This window comes from Ipomoea nil, unplaced genomic scaffold, assembly GCF_001879475.1.
Source record: "Ipomoea nil cultivar Tokyo-kokei standard unplaced genomic scaffold, Asagao_1.1 scaffold1895, whole genome shotgun sequence".
In the NCBI taxonomy this organism is placed as follows: Eukaryota; Viridiplantae; Streptophyta; class Magnoliopsida; order Solanales; family Convolvulaceae; genus Ipomoea; species Ipomoea nil.
Window position 1 is genome coordinate 1,992,492 of NW_017618323.1, and position 23,578 is coordinate 2,016,069.

A 23,578-nucleotide genomic window follows, 5' to 3' on the forward strand; every position below is an offset into this window, starting at 1 on the left:
GTGACAGCTGATGAAAATGTGGTTGCAGCCACAACTTCAAACAATAAGAAGAAATTTAATAATGCAGGAGGTAAAAATGTGCCAAAATGCGCATATTGTGGTATGAATGGTCATACCATAGATAAGTGTTATAAAAAGCATGGGTATCCCCTTGGATGGGTGCAAGGATATAAGTCCAAAGTTAGGCAAAATCAAGATAATCATCAGAACTTCAGTCCCTCTGTCAATCAAGTGGGTGAAATAGGACTCTCATCAGACCAGTTCAAGAGGCTTTTATCTCTTCTACAAGGACAAAACCAAGGCAATCAGTCCTCCACCAGTGCTACAGTCACAGTCAATGACACTAGAATGAGGCAAAATTTCACAAAAATGCCAGACAGTTCAAAAGAAGGCAAGTATCTCTCAAACCCTCACATCTATGTTGTTTTAAATTGTCCTACTGTATGGATTTTGGATTCAGGAGCTACAGATCACATTACATGCTCCTTAGATTATGTTGAAAATTGCCATTCAATCAATGATACTTCTGTAAAACTGCCAAATGGAGAAACAGTACAGGTGACACACATGGGAGAAGTTAGGTTTCTTCCTGACTTGCTGCTGAAAAATGTTTTGTACATCCCATCTTTCTCTTTCAACATCATCTCCACTAGCAAGTTGACAAAGCAAACTGGTTGCACACTCGTTATGAATACTGACTCTTGTGATATTCAGGGACTTCATGGGATGGTGGATGGTTTTGCTAAGGAAAAGGATGGACTCTATCTGCTTAGTCAGCCTCCTATCAAGAAAGACAGTGTGTTGAAGTTAGTAGTCAGTGTAATAATTTGACTCTTCATATGTGGCACCATAGACTGGGACATTATCCCATAGACAAGATTCACACCTTGAATGGAATAAAATGTGTTCAATTTCATAAATCTCAATTGTGTTTGTGATACTTGCCATTTTACTAAGCACAAGATGTCTGTTTTTCCTATCAGTAACACTAGAGCTGCAAAATGTTTTGATTTGATTCATATGGATGTGTGGGGGCCTTTTGCAGTAGCTTCTTTGAAAGGGCAACGTTATTTTTTAACCATTGTTGATGATTGTAGTAGATTTACATGGGTACATTTGATGGCAAACAAGTCAGAAGTTAAAAACTTGTTTCAAAACTTTTACAACTATGTTGATACTCAATTTTCAACAAAGATTAAAGTGGTGAGGTCTGATAATGGCACTGAGTTCTTTATGACTTCCTTTTTTAATGAGAAAGGAATTGTGCATCAAAAGTCTTGTGTCAATACACCCCAGCAAAATGGAGTTGCAGAAAGAAAACACCAACACATTTTAAATGTTGCTAGGGCTCTTAGGTTCCAGTCTGGGGTATCCTTAGAGTTCTGGGGTCATTGTGTGTTGCATGCTACATATCTCATCAACAGGCTACCTACTTCTGTTAATGATGGGAAGTCACCTTATGAGACTTTGTTTGATAAATCAGTGGACTATCATCATTTCAGGACCTTTGGTTGTCTTTGTTTTGGTGCTATAGCTTCACAGGGAAGGAATAAGTTCATGTCCAGGGCCAGAAAGTGTGTTTTCTTGGGGTTCCCTGCCAATGTGAAAGGGTATATACTGTATGATCTTGCTGAGAGTTGTGTCTTTGTGTCCAGGGATGTCCAGTTCCATGAGAACATATATCCCTTCAAGCAGGAAGTTTCAACAGTCAGGCCTGCTGCACCATCTTTTCAAACTTACTGTTCTAATCCTACATTGCCTTTAATTCCTATTGATGCTGATGTTCTTCCTGTGAGAGCCACAGAGAACTCTTCAAGCAATTATAGTCCCTATCTTGTGTCTCAGGCAATAGATTTTGGTCCCAATGACACTATATATAGTCATCTACTGTACTAAGGAGAAGATAGAAGATACAATGCTTTTTCCTTTCAGCTTAATGTCAAAGCTCTCCCTCTGTTCACTTATATTGCTTGAGTAATTACTAGCTAAGCTGCTGATTCCAACAACTTTGCTCGTAACAATGTGGCTTCCGATGAGCTTCTAGTTAACTTCTTCTCAATCAAAGATCAGCTAGCTGACATCTTCACCATATTGTTGCCACTACTTGCCACATCCGCGGTTTTCGTTTCTTCGATACTAGGTTCAGGGTTTGAGTTGTGAACCTTGCGCTCGAGGAAAGTGTTAGGACTCTATAGTCCTACTTATAATATGTCTTTATTATGCGTTGTCTTATGGATATATTATCCTGATGTAACCTATTGAGTTTTGAATATACAAAAATCCTGTTATCATATATTTCATTCAAATCAAAACATTTTTATGGAGTCTAAAAAATCACTCAAAATTAAAAGAAAGTTGACAAATATGTTTTGTAAACTAAAAGTATAAAATAGATTATGAAAACGGAATATACAAAATGAAAAACTAAAGTAAATAGACCCTTAAGATTTCCTATTTTTTTTTTATCAACTTTATAGTAAACAAATTTGTGTTAGTTTTGTTGATCTTGATTGGTATAACAAAAATTAAGCTTTAATCCTTCTTTTATATAAACAAATTTATAGGTCCATTGGGCAAGAATTGCAAGCGAAGTTACAATCTTTTTTATTTTTTTACACGGTAATGGTAACAATTCAATCGTTGTATCGTGGACCGCAGTGCACGTGCACCGCGATCAAAACAGCGTCGCTTCTTTAAGTAAAGAAACGTCGCGTTGTTACTGTTAACGGAGCGCGTATTTTTTGGTGTGTTAATTACCAACTGAAACTGCAGTGTATCTAAACTGACATTACAGTGTATCTAAACCGACACTGCCTCACGTATTATTTTATATATTATCAAATGAAACTGCAGTTATATCAAAATGATACTGTAGTTGTGCTGAAATGAACTGCAGTGTATATAAAATGAAACTGAATAACATGTCACATATTTGAGTGTATATTGTGCAATGAAGCTGTAGTTATATCAAAATAATCATGTAGTTGTGTTTTAATGAAACTATAGTGTATTAAAATAAAATTAAATAACATTTTCACATATTTGAGTGTATAAATATCGAATGAAACTGTAGTTATATCGAAATGAAACTGTAGTTATGTTGAACTGAAACTGCAATGTATACAAAATAAAACTGAATAATAGAGTTACTTTTTGCGGAACGGCGTGAAACGGGTGCCGTTTCTTTTCATTAAATAAAACGACGTCGTTTTGAAGCTCAGTGCATAATCAATTATGCACCGTGGTGGACGATATAATTTGCCGTAACAATTGACTACAAACCAATAAATGAACCTAATTATATTTGAACATAAGAGAAATTTCAATTTTGGTCCATTGACTATTGGAGTTGTGTTAATTGCAACACTTGACTTTCAAAAATGTTAATTTAGTACCTTGACTATGCAATTTCTACCAATTTTGGTCACGCCGGCCAAATTGCCGGCCAAATCTTACCGGAAAAATTTAATAGGTCAAATAATGAGGGTATTTTAGTCTTTTACTCACTACCCCTTTCTTCTCTGATAAACTCCTCTCCCTTTCCGGCGATGAAAAACCTTGATTTAAAAACTCCATTTTCGGCGGCGAAGCGGTATTTTTGCAGCATTTGCGGCGTTTATTTCCTGAGCCATCGTTCACTGGGCTCCCATAGCGGCCATCACACTAAAGCAGCTCGAAAAATGCATGCTCCCCAGTAAAGTCAATGAATCTTCTTCTTCTTCTTCGTCTGATGATGTTCACGACGATGAAGATTATGACGTTAACGAAGAAAAGGCAGAATCGGAAGCGGAGAAGAGGATGGCGTTCAAGTGCCCTTACAATTGCGAAAGGGTTTTCCAGAGTAGGAAGGCGCTGGGTGGGCAAATGCGACATTGCAGAAACAGGACCGTCGCCGCTGCAGGACTCGCCGGAGGTCATGGCTGGGAAACTACGGCCGCAGATGAGGACAGAAATGGTGGTGGCGACAATTGAATTAATAATAGACTTGGATTCGATTTGAATGAAGTCCCAGATTTAGATGATGAATATAATGTTGTAGAATAGAGGTGAAGATCGATCAAAAATACTAATTTAATTAAGTTGTTTTCCTGCCGGCGTTAATACTTCTGCAACTTCTGAAGCTCCATATGTTGTTTGATTGAATATAATCTTCTCCAAAGATTGAATATAATCTATATATGGAAGTGAGCTTCAAGAATATAATTATTGTTTCAACCTCTCTTTATACTATGTGTTGTGTTTTTAAATCAAGGTTGTTCGTCGCCGGAAATGGAGAAAAGCTCATCGGAGAAAAAAGGGGTGGTGAGTAAAATGACTAAAATACCCTCATTATTTGACCTATTAAATTTTTCAGGTGGAATTTGGCCGGCAATTTGGCTTGCGTGACCAAAATTGATAGAAATTGCATAGTCAAGGTACTAAATTAACATTTTTTAAAGTCAAGTGTTACAATTAACACAACTCCAATAGTCAGTGGACCAAAATTGAAATTTTCTCTTGAACATAACAAAAGATAGAATGTAAATTGTGTATCATTGGACCCGAGTCTACCTTGCAAGGTGGACCTAGGTCCACAGAATAATTTGTTGGCTAGACCGATAGCCTAAGCTACTTATGGCTATTCTTTATTTCACAAATGATGTTGAACAAAATATACGAGTTTATATCATTTTTAGTATTTTTTTTTATTAAACTTTTAAATAACATTTTAATAAATATATTAATAAATTATTTACAAAATAAATTATTTTTTATGAGCATTCAAAAAAAAATTATTTTTTATGAAAATTAATAATGAAAAAACTTATTATAATTATTATATTATAATGTATATTAATTATTTTTAGTTGGAATTTCGAAATGGAGGTTTAGGTTGAATGATGTATATGTTTTTTTTTTTTTTAGGTTTAATAAAATGTTAATTTCATAATGTCAAAAATTTTAGTTGAGTTCGTCCGATATGTTGTAGGAAATACATGAAAAATAATAATAATTCTACGGAAAAAGGATTATTATTTTCTGGAAAAAACTGTAAATTTCTGGGAAGAAAAATAACCACGGGGACGAAGGGATTTTAAGGATAGTTTGTAAGTACGAGTCGAGTTGCACTCTCTCCTTAAAACCTTATTTGTCGTCTCCCAAGGGTGCTAGGAGCGTTACGGCCTAGATTTCTCAGGATAAAATGTACTACGATTCTAAGTTTGAACACCCAAACAATGGAATCCGGCGAACTAGAGCTTTGGGATGAACACAAGTTGGCTAAGAAAAGAGTAGAAACAGAGTGTCGAGAGAGAAAACAGAATGATTTGTTGTGTGTAAAATTATGCTGCTCTACCATCAACTTATATAGTGGTTGAGGATTAAATAGCACTTAATGCATGACATTAAAAGTATTTAAAACTCATATTAAATCAGCTTTGTAACATCTGAAACAGCAGGCCAGTACTTGAGAGTTTAATTCGAAATTCAAAATTGGAATTAAAATTGATATTAAATCAGCTTTGTAACATCTGAAATAGCAGGCCAGTATCTGAGAGTTTAATTCGAAATTCAAATTCAAAATTAATTCCGAAACAGCAGGTCAGTACCTGAGAGTTTAATTCGAAATTTAAAATTGATATTAAATCAGCTTTGTAAGCTCTGAAACGTCAAGCAATCTAATTCTATAAATCTTAGAAAAACTCTTGTATAAATAGTGGTGCAAACCCACTTCCCAAAACAATGTGGGAGCAAAGCTATTTAAAAGCCTTTTTTCTTCATTTTTCCAACTCAAATGGATTTACTTTGAGAATCAAGATCTCATTCACCCATTATCCGTTTTGAGCGTACAATATATCAATCTCTTCGTCTCACTACGAAGAACCTTAATCCACTTTGACCCGACCCAAATCGAAAGTGGGCCCACTAATAATTGTACCACAAAATAGCCACTTAAAATATCATTTTATGATATATTTTCAACACGATAAGCCTGACAATTCGCGATTTTAAGATTAGGGTCAATAACTTTAAACCCAACAAAAAAAATAAAATTTAAAAAGTTCGAAATGATAAATTCTTCAATTCAATAAAGCTAGCCCGAAACTAACCAACTTGCCCGATTAACATCCTAATAAAAATCAAATCTCTAAAAAGGCATTATAAAACATGAAACTCCTGCAAGGAGTCAAAACTATTATGACCAAATTGTAGATGTTAGTTATACATTACAAATACAAGATTGAATTGCCAGATTTTTATGAAAAAGGAATGGCCATGACTAGCTTACCCCCACCTTGAATAATCAGGAGTTTGTATAGTGAAATGCCCCAAAGAAAAGGAAAGGAAAGAAAACAAAAGCACATGCATATAGGGATAAAATATTAATTTTGTCACCCAGATATATGCCACTCTAAAAGGGAAAGGGCAAAAAAAAAAAAAAAAAAAAAAAAAAAAAAAAAAGTTGAAGAATGTGAATGACAAAAGCATATTTGCCATTAAGTGCATGCGGTCCCCACGGCAAAACTAAATATGTGGCTTACATTTGTTTAAACCAACCAAAAATATCTCCCTGTTTTGTACTTATTGTTTTGGTATTCTCTCAAGTGCCCACCACACCCAATTTCAACTTTCAACTGTCCACATCAACAACTCGTTGGAGATTAATCCTTTTCCCCTAATTGCAAGGCAACAAATGTTGTTTGTATTGGATTTTATATGTTTCATCACATTTGTTTGTAATAACATTAATTAATCCATAAATATATCACAGGACATATATGATATATGGGAGAGGAGACTTAGCTCATTGGTTCGGTAGACAATATTTGAAAGAAGAGAATAAGGTTTGAAACTCGACAATGGTAGTGTAGAGATTATGTCCAAAGTAGATAGATCATTTGTGTGCACTAACATTTAGCTTGTCTGCCTTTTATGAACAATCAATAAATATAAAAAGTTAACATAGGGTGTGGTTGAGTGGAAGGAACTCATTCATCATTAACCAAAGGTCAAAGGTTTCATCATTGGCTTTGGGTTAAAAAAATAAATATAAAAAGGTTTCATCATGGACGAATGAAATTAGTCTGCGCATTATCAAAATGCTATTAGTTCTCACTTCATATATATATATATATATATATATATATATATATATATATATATATATATAAGAGTGCTCCTGTGAGAACTGCTGCTTAGGAGAAAACTAGGAGCTAATCAATGGCATACATCTTGAAAGATCTAATAGATCGTAAGCAATTATAAAAGAAAAATGTGGTGATATTTTTATAAATAATTCAAACTTTAAAGTTCAAGTAGCTACACTATAAAGTGCAACGTTCAACATATAAAGTGAAAATAAGTAAAACCGCATAGTGCATTTGCTGATAAATCTAGAAAACTAAATTCAAAACTAAACCATAAAATTTAAACTCCTAAATAGTAAAAAGTGAACACTTAAACCAAATAGAAAAAAACTAAGACATAGAGTTTTAAAAAGTGTAATTAGCTTTCACATTCAGTGCAATAAATGATAACGTTAGGTGCACTTAATATTGTTGTTCAATGTACTTTATATTGTTGCTAGATGCAATCTAAAAGCTAGCAATAACCACTAAAATCTAAGGTGAACTTCTATACCAAATTAAAACAGCTAATCCATAAACTAAACAAAATAATAATAATAATAATAATAATAATAATAATAATAATAATAATAATAATAACAACAACAACAACAACAACAACAACAACAACAACAACAATAATAATAATAATAATAATAATAATAATAAACCATAAATTGTAAAAGGTGGAGAATTTCACTGCACATATACGTATCATGGGATGCATTCTATGATGTTACTAAGTGCACTCCATAATGTTATTACTTGCACTCAAAGTTCAAATTATTTATGAAAATGTTATTGCATTTTTTCTCTCTTTCCTTACTTTAAAGATGTTAGATCTTTCCTGATGAACGGATCTGATTGGTTCCTAATTCTCTCTTGCGCAATGCACTCTATGATGTTAATAAGTGCACTCCATAGTGTTATTACTTGCACTTAAAGTTCAAATTATTCTAGAAAATGCCACTACTTTTTTATTCCTTAAACTAATCAAACACTAGAATACAATTTCTGAAATCTATTCATTCCACGAACTAAACAGTGAAATATATAATTCACTCTATTTCTTCTCTATTCTATTATTATAGAATAACATTCATATTTTATCAAAATTTATTCTGTGAACCAAAACTGTTGTAATAGGAATAGTAATAGTGATTATTTGATTTTGTTTATATATATATATAATCCTTATATATGATTGGATAATTAGAAAAGAAAATGAGAAAAAGAAAATTATAAGTTGCTTATCTGTTGTGGTCCCCTAGGACCAGGAGAGGAAAAGGAAAGGGGGAAATGAACTTTCATGTATCATCTTTCCACCTTCTTTTTGCAAGTTGTTTCAATTCATTGCCTGTACTTGAAAAGGAAAGCATGCTTGCCTTTTTCTAGATTTCTTTTCTAGATTTCTAAAGCTCCTCTATGCATAAAATGGGGCATTACAGAATTTCAAAGTCTGGTGCCTGGTGGCATGTATTGACCACAATGCAACACCACTTCAACCCAAGTTTAGTCAAAAAGAGAAATCATATGATTTCAACACTCTAAATTTTAACCTTTTAATCATTATGTGGTGTTTGTTAAAGAGATGTTAGCTGATTAGGTTTGTACAAAGAAACTCATATCTGATTACATTCAAAATGACTTTCTCAAAAAGTTGATCGAAAATGTTTGAAACTTTTTTGCTGGGATTTGCTTAAGCCAATCTGCTAATATACTTGGAAGTAGCCATGAAGAAGAGGATCAATAGTTTGTAGTACAACAAATCTAGAGAATGCAGAATCTCCAAGAGAGTTCACTTTTATTCAAACCACTAAGAAAATACCCACAAAAAAGAAACCACTTTGAGAATAGTTACAACATATATAAGGTCTAGTCTAATATCTCACTCCTTCCCATTCTACTGTCAGCTGTATGAAGTTATGTACATGAAAACACACCCATTTAGTACAACAAAAAAAGGCACCATTGTTCTAGGATAACATTAGCTTTCCCAAGTCACTTTCCAGTTTAACTAGAGGCTGTGGCTTTCAGGGAATTTTAGCGTCTCGTCTCTGCAGATTATATCCCACTGTTGGCGCTTTCCTGGAACAAAGATGCACTTTTAAGGAGGTAAAAGTTGTAAAAAAGAGTAGCCAAGTTCTGAATTGGACAGTCTTCCAAGTCCCACTTTAGGCGCTTTCCTGGAAGCTGAGAGATCTAGATAGTGCTGCAGGATTAGCCTGCAATGCTGAAGGAGGAGTTGCTGTGTGACTCTTTTCATCACTTTTTGGTTGCAAGGCTTTGAAAAGCCCACCCCTGCTAATGGAATCATATTTTATCCCAAGTGTTGACCATATTGAACTCTTTGCAGCTTCATCAGGATCATCAATCCTCAAAGTTTTTGGAACCAAAACTGAATTTCCAGAGCTCTTTTGTTCAGATGATTCTTTAGCCTCGGGATTCTTGGGAGAAAGCAGCTCCCCTTCCCTAGAATGCTTCCCTAGGGGAGAATTAGGAGCGGAACTTGATGCTTTTTGGTTTGCAGTTGGAGATGGTGGAGCCAACCAAGGAAGACTCCATGGACCAGGAACTGCACAATTCCAATAAGGTGCAGGGCAGAACGGCATAGGAAATCCAGGGGGGCAAATGGCTGGCAGAGGAACTGCCGCATTCCATGGGAAAGGCCAGGGGACTCCAGGAAGGTATGGAACCGGGGAAGGAAAGCCGTTTATATTTGGCATAACTGCCTCTTGGGAGGGAATTTTACCTCCTGCCACAGAACTTGTAGTAGTGACTGAGGACACACTAGAGCAATCATCCCCATTTTCTCCAACTTTATTAGAAGAATTCCCCTGTTCATGCTTGTAGAAACCGTTCCGCATCCCATTTGGCACCTTTTTATCAGCAAGATTCAAAAGAGATGCCATAGACTCACAAAGTGGTGATTCGGGACCAAAGGACAGGACAGTGCCATTGGGTTTATACGTTGCTGCTTGGAGGGCTTCAGTGATGGTAATATGACGGCAATGAGACGCAGAATTTTTGTTTTTGCGACGACCAGCCCCCACCGGCACATTCCTCATGGTACCCCCGGCAGTCCAGTACCTCTGGCAACTCTTGCAGAAGTGACGAGGTTGGTTGACATTGTAATTGTTGTAGTAACAGAACTTTGTATCCATACTATTGCAACGAGGGCAAGGGAGAATCTTATCAGGTTTCTTCAGAGTTTTCTGCTCTGAATTGTTTGTTTCGGTTTGATCACTTTCAGTCTTGGAAAGTTTTGGCGAAGGAGAGTCTTCATCAACAGGGGGAGTTTTGACACTGTTGTCTGATTCTGACTCATTCTTAGTACTCTCTAACTCATCCATGTCCTGATCTTGATCTTTCTCTTCAGAAAACTCATCTGATAAAAGTTCCTAAAAAAATTGAACACAACATTCTATGAGTTGCCTCTCAAATTGCTATAAATAACGCCCTAAAACAGAACACAAACTACCAAGAAGTGGCACTACTAAAATGGCAAAGACAACAATGCAGAGAAGCTGATTCTATCTATCTATATCTGGTAAAGCTACAAGATATAGCAAAATACTAAAAAACACCAAAAAATCACAAAGAACACCAGTTAACTTATAGTGATAAACATTAACATATAGTAAACACACTCAAGTGACTCAACTAAGCATAAACATGAGAGATGTGAATAGCAAGTGATGCCATCAATTCAGGAACTAGTACAGACATATACTCTTGGAGCCATGGTAGAAGTGGAAACTTCCAGAAACAAGCAAGCAACCAAGCAGGCACACTTTCAACTCTCAAGTTACCAAAAATGCTTTCAAAAACACTTAGCAGAATCCATACACTCTCTGTCAGAGTAAGGCCGTACAGATAAATTAAAAAACTTTTTCCAGCTTTCTGGCTGATAGCCTTAAGATTGATGTTGCTATTAGATCAACTATTTGAAGATTATAGATTAATTGAAGGTCTTATAATGATTTTAAAACACTGAAAAAAACAGCAATTACTGATTATAGCTATAGTCTATAGATAATTCAATAATTCTGAAATAATTAAGACAAAAAAAAATTATAATACAATTCATCTGCCAATTAAACAGAAAGGCCGCAAAATTATGAAATCAGAACCACTCTGAAAAGTTTGAAATCCCATTAACTTAACAGAAAGGAAAAACCGTATTCTTTCAGTAGAGATTAAACTAGAAATATATATGTTGTGATTAAGTTATTGAAAATTTTCTTATGCGTATCATTTTCGGAATTAGATTATCGAATTTCACATCCTCATCCAATTTCCGGAACTATATTATCGAATACGGAGTATTACCTTATCATCATCCTCTCGCTTTTGTGTATCAAATTCGTCAACATCAGCTCCTCCCTTCCCAGAGCTACCGTTGAGTTTGCTGTCATCCGAACAGCGATCGCGCTCGGAGCCACAGTCGTTTTCACATGACTCAGCGTATTCTCCGGCGGCGGCGAGCACCACCCTGCCGTACTCCGGCAAGGCAATTTTCTTGCCGAACAGCTTGATCTCCGAGTCCTTCACTTCTCTCATTTTTCTCGGTACAAAAAAAATGAAGTGGTTTAGCCACGCTCCGTCGTGGGCGGCGGCGAGTGGGTTTGGGAAACGTAAAAAAAAAAAAGAAAGAAAATAGCTAAGGGGGCGTTTGGGGAGAGTTTTTGAATTTGTAAATTCTGAAAAGGCCTCGTTGGCTATGCTAAGGACTGTGATTTTGATCGGGCGTTTAATTAAAAGAGGGAGAGGGAGAATGTGGGTGCCACGTCACCGCCCCATTCATTTTCTCAGCCACAAGTTTTCTTGTGGCCCTAATACTTAATAAATAAAATCTTTTCCCTTCTTTACAATCTTCACCATTTTTGTTTAAAAAAAGTTAATTACCAAAATGGTCCTTGAATATAGTTAAATTATCAATTTGATCCTTGATTTTCTTTAGCTGATTAAATCTTTCAATTTTTAATATCTTAACTAATTTGATCATCCGTTTATTTAGCCGTCAGACATTTGTTTACTGGGGACAAAATTAGTAATTTTGTAATAGTCAATGGACCATTTCGGTCATCACATGCACAATTTCCTATCTTATTAAACCGAAGAGTTAATTACTGAAACGGTCTCTTGACTATAGAGAAATTACAAATTTAGTACCGAGTAAATAGACGCCTAATGACTAAATAAACGGATGACCAAATTGGTTAAGCTTTTTAAAGTTGAAGGACTTAATTAGGCTAAAAAATAATCAAGGATCAAATTCGTAATTTTGTTATAATCAAGGGATCATTTTGATAACTAAATCTTTTTTAAATCAATATCTTACCATTATATTTTTAATATTTAAGTGCATCCTCATGTTCGCGTGAGCCCCGAAAACCCTTCATAAGTGCACACAAGCTACTACACGAATACATACATGGTAGTTTCTGTGCATTCATGCTGGCCACATTGCACACAATTTAATTTGAGTGCATTCTTATAGCAGTTTGTGTGCACTTATGATGGGTATATATATATATATATATATATATATATATATATATATATATATATATATATATATATATTTGAAGTACACGGAAAAAAGGTGAGTAGAATTAATTTAAAATTTATTTCTAATAATAAGCTTGGACAGTTACAGGTACCTGATTCGTTAGTTGCATGGAAAGTGGGTGCACCCACAGATCTAGCACATCGTGGTTGCACAGAAACTGATACTGTCCCAGTGACATGGAAGAAGGTGATTGGTTGGTTAGAAGATAGAGCTGAACTTTTGACAAGGACAGAAAGACACGCAGAGCGCACATTAGTCAGCCTCGCTAATCATATGCCACCACGCAGTGCACGGTAGTGAAGTTTTGTCTCAACCGCATGCCTTTTTAGTATCCCAGTATATGTTTTCACGGGTTTAACTCATTAGTTTAGTAGAAAATATTTGAAAAAACATATCAAAATTTAAACTTTAATAATGACAGTGTGAAGATTATGTCTAAATTAGACAAATCATTTATGTGCACCGACATTTGACTATATCTGATGAGTCATTGAGTCACCGTGGTTTAAATTATCTCAAATACTATATTGAACTAGGGTCCGGGACCATTGGGGTCGAGGATTTAACCTTTTGAGAAAAGTATAACAGTTTGATAGTAGTATATTACTGATTTACTGTGTATCTTCGCTTAAATAATGGCTGCTTTATTTAGGATTCTTGTGAATAATCTATTAAATCATTTACAAGTATTTAGTCTAGTTGTCTTATTTATTTTAATTTAATATTTAGACAAAAAGTGATAAAGTCACTTATTATATACTCATTCCATCTCAAAATAATTTGTATAAAGAAAATTGTAAAATTATTATGTAAATAGTGATTGTTATATATATAACAAAATATATCAAACGAGATTTATTTGATCAGAAAAAAGGTATATCAAACTAAAAAAAAAAATGCAGCACAAATAGAAGAAAATGATTATGAATTTACCAAGTTGCCCCTAGATGCTAGCCCTTCCCATATAATTTATTGGTGTGCTTTTCCCATATTAATAAATAATATAAATAATATAAGATGCTTTTACTTCACTTATCTTTTTTTTTTTCTTATTTGAAGAAATGCATTTATTAATACCGTAGACTAAAGTATAATTATTAATTGGTAGTTAGAAATTTAGCAGCCTAAGAACTTGATGGGAGTCAAACATTTGACCTAATCAATGGGCTACTACGAAACGTTTTTCTTCATTAATGAAATTAAATGGTCAAAATTATTTATATTGAAATATGAGTTTTATTATATTAATAATTAATTAATTACTCTTTCGTCCCTAAAATAGTTGATGTTTTAATTTGTTACTCGAAAGTCAATATCATCTAACATTAATTAATATTTTAAATCATATCATTTTTTTTTTAAACAAACACGAGAGAACCTCATATATTAATCCAAGCATTTGTACAAACCAAGGTAGAAAGACAACGAGGAATTTAAAAAAAAAAAAAAAAAAAAAAAAAAAAAAAAAAAAGGAAAATGGTAAAAAATGCCCCTTTATAATGTGCCAATTATCAATGTCACCCCTGAATTATGAGTGGTGTAAATGTTGCCCCTCAATTATCAAAATGGTGCACATATAGCCCCTCCCGTAACGGACTTGTGGTTCCCCACCGCTGTCCATCGCTGGTACTTCGAATCAATGGAGGGCAAAAACAACTAAATTACATATTTACTCTGACTTAACGGTGTCGTACACTAACTGAGAACCACATGTCCGTTATGGGAGGGGCTATATGTGCACCGTTTTGATAATTGAGGGGCAACATTTACACCACTCATAATTCAGGGGTGGCATTGATAAGTGGCATATTATAGAGGGGCATTTTTTACAATTTGCCCAAAAAAACAAAAATAAAACAAAAAAAACTCAACCAGCTTGTTGCCCGAACTACATAAAGATTTCTTTGCCAACACGTGAGCCTGCATATTACGATCACGGTGCACAAAACTGAGAGTAACTGAGTCAAGCTACTGTAGGATCGTATGTATTTCCTTAATGATAATACCATATGGAGTAATATTGCCGCCTTGTTCCACTGCTTTTGTCACCACATGTGCATCAGTCTCAAGGATCACCCTCCACCCCCCCTTTACTTTTAATCCAGCTCAACGCTTCCCAAGCCCCCATAGCATCCGCTTTCCGATAGGACTGTTAACGAACCGAATATAAGCAAACGGAGGTTGTTCGTGTTCGTTTGTTAAGGTTTTTAGAGTGTTCATGTTCGTGTTCGTTTGTTAAGCGTTTATTAGTGTTTGTTAACGTTCGCGAACACGTTCACGAACGTGTTCGTTAACATTAACGAACATGTTTGTTAACAAGTATGTTCATGAACATGTTCATTAATATTTGTAAACATGTTCGTTCATGTTTATAAACATGTTTGTGAATGCTTAATAATCAAACATATGAATATGTTCATGATCACAATTCGTTCGTGAACAAAAAAATAATATATGTTCACAAAAAATAACCAAACAAGTAACACAACTACAAAGAGAATACAAACAAATATTAAACGAACACAAATGAGCATGTTCGCGAACATTATTAAACGATCACTAAGCGAGCTTGTTCGCGAACATTATTAAACGAACACAAACGAGCTTGTTCACGATCTCTTAGCAAACGAGCTTACAACTGTTTAGATTCTGTTTGTTTATAAACCGAGCTCTAAATTTTGTTTGTTAATGTTAGTTTATCTTAATAAACGAATGCTTATCAAACACGAACACGAACACGAACACGAGTAGTTTACCGAAAGCTCTGTTCGTTAACACCCCTACTTTTCAAACTGTAAACAAACCTTTAACTTTTGTCATTGCCACCCCCTGCACAATACCTTCGTCGTTTCGAACCACCCATCCGAAACCCATACGCCTATTGTCAAAATCCATAGCAGCGTCGATTTTTACTTTAAGAAAATGTCGTGGAGGAGGACACCATTGCTCAGGTATTTGCTGCTGACTAGTAATGTCCAGAAAAACACTTTATTTTTACCCAAAAGGCTGAATCCCCAACCCTAAGGCCCCCCACTCTCCGAAAAAAAAAAAAAAAAACACTTTATTTTTGGTGGTATATGTAGTTTCCACAAACCCGTCCATTCAAAATCAATCTCATTTAGAGCATCTTCAACCTATTTAACACCAAAACACCAAAAATCTTCACCAAATGTCACATCAAAGAGAATATTCTATACACCAAATTTTATTCATCTCCAACGCATTACACCAAAACACCAAAATCTCCACCAAATATCACATCAAATGTTATTCAACACTAAAATAATATAATTTCTCTAATTTTAAATTTTAATTAATTCAAATTTAATTAGTTTAATATAAAATATAATTTGTCATGTAAATAATAAATTTTTAGTAACAACATTTTTATGTTGTTGTTATGTTTTATTTATTTTAATTTTTAATTAATTTAAATTTAATATTAGTCTTGTTTTAATCGTATCTTTCAAATGATATAATTTCTTTATAATAATATAATATTTATATTTAAGTATTTAACAAAATATATAAATACAAAACAAATAAAGGATACAAAATAAATTAACAAATTAAAGTAGAGGCAAAACCGAAATTAAACATATTTTTAGAAAATGTCGTGGATGAACAGTGTGGCGCGATATATGGCGCGGCACTGTTCATCAATGCCAAAATTTTTGGCGTTTTGCCGCTGAGATGCTGCACGTTGGAGAAGTCTATTTTGCTACGATGGTGGGATGGTGTGAATATTTGCAGTTTTGGAGATACCTTGAAGATGGCCTTACACACATCTCTATTGTAATTCTATAGGCACTTCTAACGGTGTACAAACCATGGTTCTCTCCTCCCTAAAACAAAGAATCCTTCATAGGTAAAGAATGAATCCTTCATAGGTAAAAAATGAGTAGGAAGGCTTAAAATAAGAGACTCCTTAAAAAAATATTTTAGTTCTTTTGAAACTAGCTAGTAGTACATACTGCATAATATGTAGTTTCTAATTAATATCCGATTTTTTGCTTGATAATAAAGTATATGCTTGTGTATGTACATCAAACTCATATGAAAATTTAGTGAGATGGAGCAACTGAATACTAAAATTAACGTTTATTTATGCATGGAGGTAGAATATTTTTCCCATATAAGAAAACTATATGCTACAATTTAATTTTATAACAATTTAAAGAGTTATTACTAGAAGGAAAAATATTGTTTTTCCCTTAATATTTCTCCCATGATATGACTTATAATTATTGGGTGTCATGAATTGGCTGACACCACATACTTTTAATTAGACACTAAAGTAACCAGTTAGATGATGCCACGTTAGGAGGGAAGTTAAGGATGAATTTTTTTGGACGGGCGTTTAGCATTACCCATACTAAAAGAGTTCTTCAACTATTTCAAAACATTAAAATTAGGCTTCCGCGGCTTAGCGTAGTTGATTCGTCGCCTGACTTAAAGGTCATGACTGGAGGCGACAGTATGGGTCTATGGGAGTTTGATGTTAGGAAGTTTTGAATTCGGGGTTTGAATCCATTGAAAGTATGTATAGGAAAAAGGCCCAAAAATATTAAGAGGTTTTGAATTGGATCCCACTGTGTGCACATGAAAGGCAGGGATCACCTAACCTCAACTTTTACATGATTTACTCCTTCAATCATTTGTTCGTAAGCTATTTTTATTAATTATTTTTAATTGAATAAACTATAGCTATGCATTTGTTACATGATTATTTACTCCTCCAATCATCATTTGTTCATAAGCTATTTGTATTAATTATTTTTAATTTAATCAGCTAGCTTATTGCACGTTTAATTCATGAAATAGGAATAGCATTCCTGAAATAAAATATATTCCACTATTTTGTAATTCATTTTATTTTTGATAATAATATTCTTAGAAATAATATTTTCCTTGCAGGGATGATATTAAGTTATTCCTAATAATCAGAAACAGGAAACGACATTTTTAATACCTAGCCAGTTTGCTCTTTTCTATTTTGTTACTCCGTATTTATTAAAAGTATATTCTATAACAACAACAACATTATTATTATTATTATTATTATTATTATTATTATTATTATTATTATTATTATTATTATTACATGTATATAAAAATTATATATATATCATTTAGAATAGAGAGTGTTTATTTCATTTTTATCCATTAAACGACCAAACACTATAATACTATTTTTGAAGTCTATTTCTTCTGTAAATTAAATAATGAAATAAAATCTCATTCTATTCCTTACATAATTCATTCTCTACAAAATATGATTATTGTTCTTTTAGAAATTATTCGGGTAAGCCAAATGTACTATTAAATAATAACAATAATTAGCTATAAACTAATTTTACTAAAAGAAACATTTGTTAACTATGAACTCACGTGGAGAAATAATTTTAGTTCTTCAACATTCTTATTTTATCAAAAATATATAAAAGTAAAAACCATTATGACAAGTGGTGGAGATGTTCCGAAACGAAGAAAAGCCAATTTATAATTTTTTATTTTTTATTTTTAAATCACTGTTGCTAATAATGCCATGCACTGCACATGATCGATTGTTGTTTGTCCCCATCGGCACTGATACTAATTGTTGAATCTAAGTGTTGCCGTATACTTACTTTACAGTGAGTTATCCATCTTGTGACTATTGCAAGTCAAGCACGCTTAACATAGAGTTCTTTGGCTATCTGATTTTCACATCTCACTTAAAATCAATTGGTAAGATGTAGATGAACATTAACCATTTAACGACATTCTTCTATGATAAATCATAATGTCACGTTTCAAATCGAGCATGGGTTGAACGCGACTAACCTGACAGACGCCCAACAAAAATGAGTTATGATTGGCTCATATCCATATATATACAATTGAAAAAATTAAAAAATAATAATAATATTGTGTTAGTAAATAGTTGTCTCCTAGTTGGCAAAAAATTCTTTTTTAGAAATAAATTTCTTTAAATTATACGGAGTAGTATTGAACGAATAGTATAATATTGGAGTATATCTCTACCAACCAAAAAGGCCATGGAAATATCGTCCGTTAGATTAAGTGACTGATAGCATTTGGTATGAGGTCATATGAAGATTTTGCTGACGTCAGGCTACCAGTTTGACTGACTTTTCTGCACCTCCAAAGGCTGTGGAAATTTTAATTGGTTGAACATGGGGCGTTTGGTCTATTATTTGTGCTTTTTGGTTAACACTTTTTTCAACCTCTAATCCAACTAAACACATTTTTCATTATAATTTAATTAAATTAAATTATAATTATTTTTTTCATCCTTTTCAGGATGGTTACTCCTGAGCTAATGCCCTTTAACTCGGGAACAAATATGAATATGATGGTTGCAGTACAAGTGTAGCCTATTGGTCAAACTGATTGGATCTCTGTATGAGCCATGGCTAGTTTTATCTCAAACTCTTTGTCTCCAAACCACTTCGTCATTCGAGTAAAGATTATCCAATGCAAGTAGTTTCAATTATCTAGTATTTTCACTGGAAGTATACTCTCTACTGGCTAAAATGGTATCTACATGTGTCCGTGCGCCATAAGACATTCATAATGGCCAGATTCTATAGTTTTAGTATAAATATTACTACTTTACACTAATAAAGGGAGATAAATTTTTTTTTTTAAATATCGATGAAATTCTATGGTTATGACAATATATTGCTTCTAGTTCACCCCTAGTGACTCAAACTTAACCTTTTTCTACATCGACTATGCTTATTCAATTATACCAAAAAAAAAAAAAAATTGATTGTTTAGTAATTAATGTTGGGATTAGGGGTGTTAATGCGGATTGGTCCGCCCCACCGTGGGTTGAAATTTTTGTGGGCCTTTGCGGCCGGTCTGCAGGCTAGATTTTTTCAACCCTACCCCGCCTTATGTGGGCTCGCAAGCAAGCCCGTGGGTCAATTTAATTTTTTTAAATTATTATAATATTATTCTATATTCTAATAATTATTGGAAGCCTGCGGGTTGACCCACGACCCGCGCGGGCTAATATGCGTTGTTTGTGAGGCTCACATTTTCGCGGGCAAAAAATTTGAGGCCCTAACCCGCCCCACCACGGTCCACGGGACAGTTTAGTGTTGATCCACAGACAGTTTAGGGTTGACCTACTTTGAAATCCCTAATTGGGATCATTGAGTTAATTTATACCACTCTTGGCTCTATTTGTGGAAACCTTCAAAACTCATGCTCATTAATTTCTTTTGACATATTTTTTTTTGAGAGAGTGTACTTTTAGACCATTGTAATTTTTCTCATGGCAATGATATCTCATTCTACATCTAATTAAGCATGTATAACAAACAAGTTTTAGCACCCAGCCATAAAATGTGACTAGAGGGAATGGTATGACTTCGTTTGGCCATTGCCTACACAATTAAAATTTTCAGATCTAAAATGTGCACCAAAGCAATGAGACCAGGCTTTACATTAGCGTCACTTTTCACATATAGCTACGCTTTTAAAAAATTAATATGTACTCAATTGCTCGAATAGTAATACAAAATTAGATAAATAGTGATCATCCCATAAAGTTATAAACTCCTAAAATCATGTCATAATAATATAGAGTTACAAATACTTAGTCAATAACATAATGTGATTCACGTCATTTAGTAATCAAAATATCAAAATCAAGATATCACATATTCATAATCATCAATCATCATTCATCATCCTCCATCTCAAATGTCACTTCTTCATCACCCAAATTATCAAAGTTAACAACACCATCACCATCAAATGCTTCTCCATCTTCTTCATTAACATCTTTTCCCTTAGATCTTGACCTCCCTAACTTTTATTTTCCTTTAGAAGCATGCCTAAGGGAAAAAAGGGGTTTCATTTGCAGGGGAAAACCTTGCAATATCTCCCCAAGTCAAATTATCTCCACCATTAAACACCAATTCTTCAGTAACATCATCAAGAATACCTGGCAACCATGAAAATCAACTTCAATGTACTTGGTTCGATCATGGAATACAAGATTAGTTGCAATATGAAGAGCCGCCTGATTTTTACACCATTGTTTTACAAGAATAGAAATCTTGAATCCTATTTCATTCAAAATGTGATATATCCACAAAATTTCACAGGTTGTGTGTGCCATTTCTCTATACTCTGACTCTGCACTTGATTGTGACTTTGTGATACAAAATTCTGCTTCTTGCTTTTCCACAAAATCAAATTCCCACCAAAGAAAATACAAAATTTGGTTGTAAACTTATGATTTTCCCTAGACCTTGCATAGTTTGTATCTGCAAAGTACTCAAACCTCACATGTCCATGTTTTTTATATACAAATCCATGCCTTGGATCCCTTTTCAAGTAGTTCAAAATTTGTTCTATAGCTCTCCAATGGTCAACAGTTGGATATGCCATAAATTGACTTACAATACATACTGAGTATGCAATATCAGGACGAGTTACAATCAGGTAGTTTAGCTTACCAACCAATCGTTTGTATCTCTCTGGATAATCAAATGGCTCCGATTCTAGTGTCAACTGTGAATTAGTGATCATTGGAGTACTGCATGGCTTAGCTCCCAATTTCGGTATTTTTATAAATAAATCAAGTACATATTTTCATATGGGAGAGAAATATACATTTCTTACTCCTTATTACCTGGACACCAAAAAAAAAATAAAAATACTTTAATGTGCTAAGATATTTAGTCTGAAATTTACCATGAAGAAATGTCTTAAGAGATACAATACCAATTATGTCACTTCCTATGATGACAATGTCATCCACATAAACCACTAATAAGATCATACTTGCTTTAGAACGCTTATAAAAATAAAGTGATCAGACTTTCATTTCAATATGCCAAACCTTTCAATCGCTTAACTGAATTTCCCAAACAATGCACATGGGCTTTTCTTTAGGTTATACAAAGACTTGTGATGGAAAAAACCTTACCATACTCCCCCTAAGCAACAGACCCAGTGGTTGCCCGATGTAGACTTTTTCTTGAAAATGACCATGCAGAAAAACAGTCTTAATGTCTAAGTCATGTAAGGGCCAATAAAATGCAACAGTCTGTAAATCCTATCGTAAGCCTTGCTCATGTCCAACTTTAAGGCTGTAAATCCTTCTTTGCCCTGAGTTTTCCGCTTTAGATAGTGTTGCATCTTGAATGCTACCATGATGTTATCCGTGATCAATCTTCCTGGGACGAATGCACTCTGTTTGTCAGAAATAATCTCTTCCAGCAACGATTTTAGGCGGATAGCCAAATTTTGTAGGCCACCGTATAGAGGGCTATGGGTCTAAGATCTAACATGGACTCAGGATTCGTCTTCTTCGGAATGAGAACAATATGGGTAGTGTTCAGCCCCCTAGGCAGTTCTCTAGTCCTCACAAAATTATTACACATATGCAGCAGGCTGTTCTCAATAATGTCCCAATAGGTTTGGAAAAACCTGGATTAAGGTCGTCATAGCCAGGACTCTTGTCATGATGCATACTAAAAGCTACCTCTTTCAACTCTTGCCTTGTGAACTCACGCATAAGGCCTCTGTTCTGTAATTCTGAAACTTTGAGATTTATGCAACGAAGGACCGGTTGGTGATTTCCAACTGTGGGCTTAAAAAGGTTTGTGAAATAATCCCTATTGAGATTATTCATCCCCGCCCACGCTCAATCCAATTTCCCGAGCTATCCCACAATCTCAGGATATTCTTCCACAACTCGGTCACAAATCGAAGGAAAGATAATGAGATCACTTAGAGATGGTTTAGCTAAGGTAGTTGACTTGTAACTCATATATATATATATATATATATATATATATATATATATATAGCTCTTCTTGGCAGCATGCTAAGGCTAGTGAGAGTTGTGAGAGTGAGTTTATATTTGTAATTTCTAAGTTTAAGTGCAATACAAAAGGTTGTCTTTGGTTGTAAACGCGTGTGAGTTTGTCCCTTGTTTTCCTATACACTTAGTTAGAAAACTAAGGGTCCGTTTACTAACAAAAAATTATTTTCTGTTTTTTGTTTTTTTTTTATTTCTCAGTTTTCATTCTCAGTTTTCTGTTTAGAAAACTTGCTTACTAACACTTATTTTTTCTAATTTATTTTTTTAGATTAACGTTATAAAATTAACACAAGTTTAATTTCAAGTGATTTTTAGATCTCATATTTAAAATATTTTTACATATGTTTGGTTTAAATGGAATAAATTTATTTATTTTTTACTTTTAAGTCTAATATATGTAAGATTTTTACATTTGATAACTGGACAAAATTTATATATGTATATAACATAATAACTAAAACATATATCCGAAAACCAATAACCTACTAAGTTCACCTAAAATTTAGTTTAGATAATACTAATATTTTTTGAGCTAATATTTAAAATATTTTTTGGATATATTCATTTGAATGACATGTATATGTATATATAACTTTTACTTTGAATTCTAATATATGTGAGATTTCAATATCCGATATCTGGACCGAACTTGTATTACGATGTAACATAATTAAAAATATTCAAACTAATAATCTATTCAGTTCAATCAAAATCTAAAATATTGTATAGAGTTTAATTCTTAATTTTGATAATGTAAATAATGTCTAACTTTAAAGTGTAAGCAAATAAGTTATGTTTAAATAAGTAAAGTAAGTAGAAAAGATAGAAGATACTGATAAGTAAAATAAGGTAATATTAATGTAATCATAGTAATGTGGTTATAATGACATATAACTAAATAGATGATAGATGATTTTGTTTTATATTTAGAAAACAGTTTTTAAGAGTGTTTCAATTTTCTAGAAAACTGAAAAACTATTTCCAGTTTTCAAAATGGAAAACTGTGCTAGTAAACATGTTTTTTATTTTCTATTTTCCAGTTTC

At 33.6% G+C, this 23,578-nt stretch overlaps 1 protein-coding gene across 1 annotated transcript; it reads right to left on the minus strand.

Moving 5' to 3' along the window:
- Window positions 1-8,870: 8,870 nt before the first annotated feature.
- Window positions 8,871-11,844, minus strand: LOC109193542 (cyclic dof factor 1-like). The gene is made up of 2 exons (XM_019344380.1): window positions 11,439-11,844; window positions 8,871-10,507 (listed from the first exon to the last, which is right to left on the minus strand). Exons 1-2 carry the CDS (start codon window positions 11,667-11,669, stop codon window positions 9,281-9,283), a joined length of 1,458 nt encoding a protein of 485 aa, XP_019199925.1. The 5' UTR covers window positions 11,670-11,844; the 3' UTR covers window positions 8,871-9,280.
- Between the last annotated feature and the right edge of the window lie 11,734 nt (window positions 11,845-23,578).